Source organism: Oryx dammah, unplaced genomic scaffold (assembly GCF_014754425.2).
Source record: "Oryx dammah isolate SB20612 unplaced genomic scaffold, SCBI_Odam_1.1 HiC_scaffold_7, whole genome shotgun sequence".
Taxonomy (NCBI): domain Eukaryota; kingdom Metazoa; phylum Chordata; class Mammalia; order Artiodactyla; family Bovidae; genus Oryx; species Oryx dammah.
Window position 1 is genome coordinate 13218606 of NW_024070191.1, and position 9698 is coordinate 13228303.

The window sequence follows — 9698 nt, forward strand, 5'->3', positions numbered from 1 at the left end:
CTCTGTGCGACCCCGGAGACAGCAGCCCACCAGGCTCCCCTGTCCCTGGGATTCTCCAGGCAAGAACACTGGAGTAAGTTGCCATTTCCTTCTCCAGTGAATGAAAGTGAAAAGTAAAAGTGAGGTCGCTCAGTCGTGTCTGACTCTTCGCGACCCCATGGACTGCAGCCTACCAGGCTCCTCCGTCCATGGATTTTCCAGGCAAGAGTACTGGAGTGGGGTGCCATTGCCTTCTCCTAGGTTGACTTAATATTCGAGTGATCAAAACCTTGAAGCCTCACAGCAAAACACACAAGTCTCTGAGTCCTGAGCCATGTTCCCAAGACTCAAATTTCCAAGACTGCTTTTTTCTTCCGGTTTGAAATTTAAAATATCCTCTAGATCAAGGTCTAGATTGTTCTTTGCATGTCAGTGGTTATGTACTATTAACAGCTGTTTCAAAAGGGCTCTAAACAGGTCACCAGACAGGTGGCCCACCACTGCGAACCAACTGCATATAAGGAGAAATTCAAATTTATCGCCCATTCAGGTTTTCTTTTTAACGCAGAGGTACTGCTCACAATAGTGCTTGTTTACACAGGCAACTGTTAAAGTTCCCCATGTATTTGTTCCCTTTACACCCATTTCTTTGAAAAAAAAAAAAAAATACACGCTGTTATATACACCGAGTCAATACAGAATTCAAATCAACTCCTCTGCTGGGCATTTTCTTTAACACTAGACAGAAATTTACACCGTGAGAGCCGATCACGTAAGACGAGGGTAAGTGCCTGACTTCTCATTAGGTTTATCCTGGCCTCTCCATCATCCCTTCAAGCCGGGCCCACAGTGGTTTTGTTTTAGGTCGAAGATGTTAACTGACCGTGCCCCTCTCGCCGCCAGGAAGCCGTCACCGCCAATATTTCAAGTTTAAACGTTCTGATCCCCGGGGGTAAAACATGTTTTTGTGTATTTTTTTTTAAAAAACATTGTCTGTTGGACAAACAGGTACAGGGCAGAGTCTGCCTAAAATAAACGCGAGTCTACAAAAGTCGGAGGGCGGACCAAACCTGCAGGTCCTGGGGCGGCGAGAGACCCCCCGCAAGGGCGGAAGGGCGGGCGCTGGCCTAAGCGGAGAGGGAAGATCCCCAAGGCGGGTGGCCCAAGGCAGAAAGAGACGCAGGGGGCCGCGGGGGCGCCACCGCCTACCTCCGCGATCGGCCCCCTGTGCGCCGGGAGCCTGAAGGCCGCGGCGGGAGGAGGACGGGGCCCGAGCGCGGCGCCGGCCCGGCGGGCACACCACCACCGCCGCCGCGCATGCCCGAGAGCCGCGCCCGCCGCGTTGTCCCCGCAGGCCTCCCTCAGGGTCGCGGCGGGAAGCGGCCGCCCGCTGCCGCTTTTTAAGGCTGTCCAGGGGCCGCGCTAGGCCCCACCTGATGGGGTCGGGGCGGGGCGGAAAGTCGGTAACCCCGGGCCGAGGGAGCGGGACCCAGCTTCCCTCTCCATGAGGGAAGGGCGGAAGAAAGGCGGTCGCCCGCCCTCGCGCTTCAGTCCCATTCACACACTTAGCGGAGAGGCGGGCCGGGCCGTGATGCCCCTTTAAGAGGAGGCGGGGCGCAGCCTGCCGTTTGGCCGCCCTCCGCACCCTCCCCCCGCCCGGGCCGAGAGTTGACAGACCAATCGCCCGGGTGGCGGAGGGAAGGCGGGAGAATGCGAACCCTGCGGTAGGGCGGTAGGGGCGGGCCCCCGGGCCTCCTCAGGAGGGAGCCCTGCGCAGGCGCAGAGGCGGCCGCAGCCGGAGGGGCGGGGGCAGCCCAGCGAGAGACTCTCCGGCAGGCGCGGGAGGGTGATTGGGGGAAAAGCGGGCAGCGAGAGGCTTGTCATGGGGATCCGAGTTACGGGGCGGCACTGGTAGCATCTGGGGCCTCCCGGGGGGACCGGAAGTGTCAACGCTCGGGACCCCGGCGCCAGCTCCGCTAGGGGAGGTCGGGGGTGGGGGGGGGTCCCCGCTGCTCTAGTCCTGGGAAGGGAGGGGGAAAGGAGGGAGCCGCGATCTCGCCCCGCCCCTGGGCTTGTTACGGCGGGGGCGGGGAGTGAGGGCTTCTTTGGGGTGGGGAGGGAGCGGAGATCGGGGGACTCGGCAGTGCCCTCCTGAGCGGCGGCCGGTGTCCCCGCGGCGCCGGGCTGCCGAGCCGAGGAGCCGCGGCGGCCGTGGCTGTTGCATGTGTGGCTGCTGGATGCGGAGGCGGCGGCGGCGGCGGCGGCGGCAGCAGCGGCAGGATGTTAGGGCAGCAGCAGCAGCAGCAGCAGCAGCAGCAACTCTACTCGTCGGCCGCGCTCCTGACCGGCGAGCGGAGCCGGCTCCTCACCTGCTACGTGCAGGACTACCTCGAGTGTGTGGAGTCGCTGCCCCACGACATGCAGAGGAACGTGTCCGTGCTGCGGGAGCTGGACAACAAATATCAAGGTAGGGGCCGCGGGTCCTTCCCCCCGACCCGGGGCCCGGGCACCGTCGCTCGGAGCCTGCCCCAGGGAAAGTGCCACTTTTCCAGCTCACCCCGAGTGTACACAGTGGGTGGGGGGAGTCTGGTGTGTGGGACCCGGGGCAGCGGCCCCCCGCAGGTGGGGTTCGCGGCCTTCCCACTTCCCCCGCTGCGGACTTCTTGGGGGGGGTCTTGAGGGTGGAAGGGAGAGGTGGCCGTTCGTCAGCCCCCGCTGCAGACCCAGCGACTGCAGCCGCTGTGAAGACGAAATCAGCCATTTTTAAGCAGCAAGCTCATTTGTTCCGGGTGTTCGCCCGCCGGGTGCCGCAGACCCCTCGGCGCCCCGGCTCGGGGAGCGTGCAGCCGGGCGGTGGAGGGGGGTTGCCGTGGGGAGTGAGCGGCCGGCCGTGGCTGGACTCCCGCAGGCCCACAGGGCCGGGCTTCCTTCAGCCCAGCCCGCCTCAGGCCCCCACCCCCTGAGCGCAGATGCACTGGAACGTGCTAGGGGGGAGGGGGCGAGGGCGGACTGCGAAGGCGGCCTCTGGGGAGGTCCCTCCCCCGGCGCTCCGGGGCTCCGGGCTCGGTAATCAAGTCTTCCCCAGTCTCCCGCCCCAGGGAAAGTTCCGGGCCGCAGCCTTTCCCGGCTGCTACACCCGAATGGTTGAAAGGGTAGGGGCTCCCCGCGGGGGAGCCGAGGGGTGTGTGTATATGAGTGTCTGAGTGTGGGGCGAGGAGGATCCCTACCCCCCCGCCTGGGGGCGGGGCTTGTAGAGGTGACGTAGGGTGTGGGCGGGGCACGGGCACGCGCGCTCCCGCCCGTCCGGGAAATGGCTGGTCGCGGGAGGGCTCGGGCGGCAGTGCAGGACGTTAGCTCGCCCTCGGCGCAGTCAGCATTGGGATTCGGGACGCGTTTGTCTGTGAATTTTCGACTTCGCCCCCCCCAAGCACTCAAATCACGACAGAGACACAGTCAGCCTCGGGGACCGTCGCCGATCCCGGCACCGCGTAGGTTCCGGGCCCTGCGTCACTTCCGGGTCCCCGAAGGGTGTGAGCTGGTTGACTGGGCAACCGCCTGGCGTCCCTCAACCCCTGGGTCCCTCCTCCGCCGAGTTTAAATGCTGTGGCAAAAGCCGCCCTTTGTGGTCAGACCCAGACAGCTAGGACAGGGAATCGACCTTTCTTAAGGAGCGTGTTATTTGTTATTTATCATTGGTGACTCTTCTCCTGCAACTGCAAGGGGAGGAGTTAACTTAAATGGGGAGCCGTTTGCGGTTAATAATCCCGAATCAAGCAACAGACCTTGGACCTGATGTGGAATCAGCTTTCTGAACTTTAAAAAGATAACTTCTTGGACCCATTCTCAGTTTTTCGACCCGTCGCTAATCCTACAATTTAGTGTCTTAACGCATTTCTGGGGTGGTATTTTGGGGCCTGCAGCCTGATAGAATATTTAGTTGTCTCTGTGTCTTGTTTTTTAACCTATTAAAAAACAGTTTAAAGGCAGTTTATTTCTGCCTTTTGAATCCATATTGACAGGACTGGTCTTTGTTGGGGTCGGGGGAGTAAATACAGATTACTGGTTGTCAGTTGCTGCACTGCGTTCAGAACATTATCCCATTTAATATTCACAGCTCAATGAAGTAAAAATTCATTTTGCAGACAAATTTAAATTTACAAGAAGTTTAAGTAACTTGTCCAATTAAGTGGGGAATGTTTGACTCCACAGTGGGGCTTCTTCAGGTGACATGGTCGTTTTTAAAGTATTTAAATCTTTTTTTGTTTGTTTGTTTAATGCTCTCCAAAGGTGTTTTCTATAGACATGGAAGCACATACCTGAATTGTAATCTAAAAATATTACATGTGTGCTTAAGAGTTGTATGTGGAACCTTTTTAGTTTTTCAAATGATAACTGAAGTTTGTAAAACTTGGATGCTTTTACATTTTTTTAAAGACCTGTTTGAGTTCACAAAAGTTAAGATACTTTAATTTGAATTGGCCAGCGATAATTTGTTACAGGAAATATGCAGTCTTGACCGTCTAGAATTGACAGAAGTAGATTTGACAACGTGAGAAACAGTATTGGGCCTTGAAAGACTGAGATTGTAAAAAATTGTAACTCCCTTAAGACTATAGTTCATTTCAAAAGTAATACAAAAACAGTGATCTAGTTTTTACTCTATGCGCATGCTTCCTAAGCTTAACTTTCAGTTTTCTGTTAGCTTTGTATACTTGTGTGTTTTTGGTTTTCATGTCTTTAATTTCTTTGCTAGTTCTTAAGTATTTTCTGCTTTTTGATTTAATATTTACAGTAATAGTGATATAAATTATTTAGACAGTCAAATTTCTTTCCTGCCTATTTCATACATTTTCAGAAATTACTGAAGAACCCTAAAAGTAGACTTAAAAACTTCTAAAGAGAGAGGAATGAAGAAAACAATTGCATAATTGAATGAAGTCTTTATTATGTGTGTGTTAGTCGCTCAGTGGTGTCTGACCCTTTGCGATGTCAAGGACTGTAGCCTGTCAGTTTCCTGTGTCCATGGAATTCTCCAGGCAAGAATACTGGAATGGGTTGCCATTTCCTTCTCCAAGGGATCTTCCTGACCCAGGGATTGAACCCCGGTCTCCTGTATTGCAGGCAGAATCTTTACCATCTGAGCTATCAGGGAAGCTCAGTTTATTATGGAGTATTGTTTTTAGAGAACCTCAATTTTTGTTCCAGTATTCTTGTCCATAATTTCCCTCATAATCAAAGGTATTTACACCTTTGAGCTAAATTTTCAAATTTAATATCCAGTGCCATGCAGGTGTGTAGAATGTGCTTAAAGGGCAGAGCCAAATTGACGGGTATGGTGCAGTTCAAAGTCTAGGGTGGTTACCTGTTGAGCTTCAGTGTCTTCACATGCAGAAGTGGTGGCTTGCTCACGGGATTGTGATCATGAGAAAGTTGCATGAAAGGGACTCAGTGAGTGTTAGTGGCCTTTCTTCTGTCACTGTGTAATTAAGGTGCCTTGAAAACGTGAATTTTTACCTCATAATAGTATCTGTGTTGCTGTAATTAGCTTCTAATTCCTAATTATTGGATAAGGCTTGCCTTTATTTTTTAAACTTCAATTTTTATGTGTCTGAGGGGAAAATATATAACTTATTTTCCCTGGAAGAAAGTTGAGTTCTAAAGAAATCCACGTATATATCTAGCTGGGAAAATGAGCAAGATGTGAACATTATTTAAAAATACGCTGTGCGGGTGTGAGTACCCTCAGACGTGGGGGGCACATTGTCCAGTAAATAGTTGTCCTTTGTGTGAGTACCTACAGTTTCCAAGGAGGTTCTATTTCATAAGTTGTATTGAATACATGCTCTATGTTACCTTACTTGCAGACCCCCAATGTATGTTACTCATCTAACATTTTTGTTCTTGTCGTTAGAGTAATGATATTAGAAGATTAAGCAGTGATATGGCATGTGGTGTGATAAATTCCAAGTTAATTTTTGTTTCTGCACCTTTTCTAAGAACTCTTTCAGTTAGCATTGTATCTCATAAGGACAAGAAAGAGGACAGATTTGAATAAGACATTTATATAAATTTTGGTGACATCTGGAACTATATTTTCAGATTTTTGTATGTCTTCTAATGACTCGGCCATTTTTAGTTGATTTAAGTGTGTTCCACATTCTCTAAAGTACCTGAATCAGCAGATCAAAAAACTGAGGACCAAATGCTGAGTTATCTACAAAAGCACAGTGACCCATTGCTGACTTAACTATAATTTTGTTAATAGCTTAGTCAGTTGATGCCAGAACCTGAACCTAAACCTGTTCTGGAAATAGTCAGATTCTCAGAGTCTCCCATGTGATGAAATAAAAGAGCCATTCCAGCTAATATCATGGAAAGCGAAGAGTTACTTGTGTCTGCTTTGCCTAATGTCCAGGGGATGATATGAAAGTCAAGGTAGAGAGTGCCTCTGGGGCCATGTAGCAAGTCATGGATTGGACCGTAAATCCTGTAAACGTAGTTGGACAGTAATCTAGCCTAGTCCTGGTGAAAGACTTATTTTTAATTAGCCACACATCTTTTGTCCTTTCTAATGTAGATTAATGAGTACTAGGGAGGGCTCATTCTTTTTATTAGCTTATTTATAAAAGTACTTTCATGTTGGATAATGTGTGGTCTTGGTAAGAACAATAAAATGTTTTTACTATGCAGGAATGTGGTTTTATGGTTGAGTTCTTTTTTTTTTTTTTTTTTTTTGAGTTCTTTCTTACTGTACCAGTTCTGGGAAAAATAACTAACTTGCAAAATGTTATATGTGCCAGCATGCATTTTCCTTTTTTTTTTTTTTCTGATTTTTTCTTTTCTTTTTTAGAAACATTAAAGGAAATTGATGATGTCTATGAAAAATATAAGAAAGAAGATGATTCAAACCAGAAAAAACGCCTCCAGCAGCATCTCCAGAGGGCATTAATCAATAGTCAAGAACTGGGAGATGAAAAAATTCAAATTGTCACACAGATGCTCGAATTGGTGGAAAACCGGGCCAGGCAAATGGAGCTGCACTCCCAGTGTTTTCAAGATCCGGCCGAAAGTGAGCGAGCTGCGGATAAAGCGAAGATGGACTCCAGCCAACCGGAAAGGTCTTCCAGAAGGCCCCGCCGCCAGCGGACCAGTGAAAGCCGCGACCTGTGTCACATGACGAACGGGATCGAGGACTGTGACGATCAGCCTCCCAAAGAAAAGAAATCCAAGTCCGCCAAGAAAAAGAAACGCTCCAAGGCCAAGCAGGAAAGAGAAGCTTCCCCCGTCGAGTTTGCAATAGATCCCAACGAACCTACATACTGTTTATGTAACCAAGTGTCTTACGGGGAAATGATCGGATGTGACAATGAACAGTGTCCAATCGAATGGTTTCACTTTTCGTGTGTTTCACTTACCTATAAACCAAAGGGGAAATGGTATTGCCCAAAGTGCAGGGGAGATAATGAGAAAACGATGGACAAAAGTACTGAAAAGACAAAGAAGGAAAGAAGATCGAGGTAGTTAAAGGCCATCCACATTTTAAAGGGTTGTCTTTTATATAATTCTTTCAGAATCTACTTTCAGAAAATATTTTAGGGTAAATGCATAAGACTATGCAATAATTTTTAATCATTAGTATTAATGGTGTATTAAAAGTTGTTGTACTTTGTCTGTGACCTTAATTTTCTGCACTGAATTACCAAATATTTTAAACCAGGTAGTCTTCAGATCGCCTGATGAAAGGAGCAGGGACTAGAAAAGGGTGGCTTGAACATGATAAAAACTTTACACACCATGCCTATTTCATCTTCACTGAAACTGCAATGCTAATTTGGGGGGAAACACCAAAGTTTTGCTAGCATTTTAGTTCTGTGTGCTTAAAAAAGTTTAGATATAGTTGAGAGTTGTCTGTAAGCCTTCAGGTTATCTTGGATAATTTAAAATATGAACACTATACCATTCAGAGCTTTCTCCCTGGCCCCATTTACACATACACTTGTTGATCTCTAGTCTTCCAAAAATTTAAGGAACTAGAGATAAGAATTTGGGATTCCATGTGGAATAATGTGCTCTTATCAGAGTATTTGCTGCTGTATTTTCCATAGTAGCGTTTTGATACACTGTCAGTAGCCCATTTATAAATACCTTGCGGCTGCTTCACAGCTACATTCAGCCTAGTGCTTCATAAGGGAGTTGTTTTGCTTTAATTGAGGCAGGTAGGAGCAATTAGAATACCAAAAATGCTGCCATGGGCTTATATTGGCAAAATGTGGGTTATGCAGTATCATGGTTTGAGGCACTTGGGCAATTTTAAAAAATCATCTTTATATAATTTTTCATGTTGACCCACAGCTGGGATGCCTGGTTACAGGCCTATCAGCGGGAAAAAGGTGTATACTAGTCTTTAAATATTGCCTTTATGTCAAACAGTAGTTTAAGTAGTTTTGCTAGTGGCTGTAGTTCGTTTCTGTCCCAATCAGAAATTATATATTATTTTAAGTAATAGTGTATTTACTTTCTTAACTTTCTGGTATTGGTGCTGTTTGGTGTCTTCATGTTTAATGAACTAATTTCATTATAACAATGCAATTAATAATGTATTTGTAAATTGAATTTTCCAAGATTAATATTTTAAGGGTAAGCATCTTGATGGATACATATCCATATATTAGGAAAATTTTTGGTTTTTCAGGGGTGGGGACAGTGGATTGACTAGTCCTTAAATCTATATGTAACATACTTTTTAGTCCTCATTTCTTTCTAATCTGATGATCTGGATTCTTTTTGATTAACATGTGAAAAATCCTGTTTGCTTGTTTGGAAAAAAGAAAAAAAAAAGAAAAAAGTTTTTTTCTCTTCTAGTTCTCCTGTGTGACTTTTAGGCATAACGTTTCAGCTCATCTGGGTGTTAGGCTGCTCATCTGTAGTATGCAGTTGACTTAAGTATCTCTGTGGTTCTTTTGAAATCTATTGATTATTTTCTATTGTAGTAATGGGCTTCCCTGGTGGCTCAGAAGGTAAAGAATCCGCCTGCAATATAGGAGACTCAGGTTTGATCCCTGGGTCGGGAAGATCCCCTGGAGGAGGAAATGGCAACCCACTCCAGTATTCTTGCCTTGAAAATCCCAAGAAAATCCCATTCACAGAGGAGCCCTGTGGGCTACAGTCCATGGGGTCACAAAGAGTCAGACACCGTTGAGCAACTAACACTCGGAGATTTAAATAATCAAAGGACTTGTTTTTCACTAATTTTGTCCTTCATTCTGAGGTATGAGGACAGTTCAAAGGTGAGCTTGCTGCTGCTGCTAAGTCACGTCAGTCGTGTCCGACTCTGTGCGACCCCCAAGGTGAGCTTAGAGGCGGGTAAACACACAATATTTGATTAGCTTCTGTCCCAAGGATATTTTGATTGATTGATGACTACAGTTGATTATGTTGAGCCAGAAATACTGAATTGTGGAGAAATCCTTTTCTCTCGTGAGATACAGCATTTTGTCCTAGTGATTATGTCCTTGTGACCAGGATAGAGCTGCCTACCTGACACTATTGAAAATAGCAGTATGTGCAAAGCCCCCCAAACTTGCAGGTGTGACTGTCACAGAGGCCAACACTTCCGTGCCTCAGTGTGCCTCAGCATGTGGGGGGAAAGAAGAACCTACCAAGTAGAAGTCCCCAAATTTGGATTAAGCTTGACAGGAAAAGCAACGGAAAGTCCTGAA

The 9698-nt window shown here is 47.6% G+C and overlaps 1 protein-coding gene across 2 annotated transcripts; it reads left to right on the forward strand.

Annotated features, from left to right (window-relative positions):
* The first annotated feature begins 1773 nt into the window (after positions 1–1773).
* Positions 1774–8840, forward strand: ING2 (inhibitor of growth family member 2). Of its 2 annotated transcripts, none has more exons than XM_040243030.1 (2): positions 1774–2446; positions 6830–8840. In XM_040243030.1, the coding sequence occupies exons 1-2, from the start codon at positions 2260–2262 to the stop codon at positions 7498–7500; spliced, it is 858 nt and encodes a 285-aa protein (XP_040098964.1). In that variant the 5' UTR covers positions 1774–2259; the 3' UTR covers positions 7501–8840. The 2 variants fall into 2 exon arrangements, with proteins under 2 accessions (XP_040098964.1, XP_040098965.1); XM_040243031.1 differs by lacking the exon at positions 1774–2446 and adding an exon at positions 3272–3467.
* The last annotated feature ends 858 nt before the right edge of the window (positions 8841–9698 follow it).

Excerpts from the sequence above, each read along its gene's own strand:
- ING2 (XM_040243030.1), top strand. The coding sequence starts at position 2,260 with ATGTTAGGGCAGCAGCAGCAGCAGCAGCAGCAGCAGCAACTCTACTCG. Across the intron at positions 2,447-6,829 it reads GCTGGACAACAAATATCAAG|AAACATTAAAGGAAATTGAT; the intron begins GTAGGGGCCGCG and ends TTTCTTTTTTAG.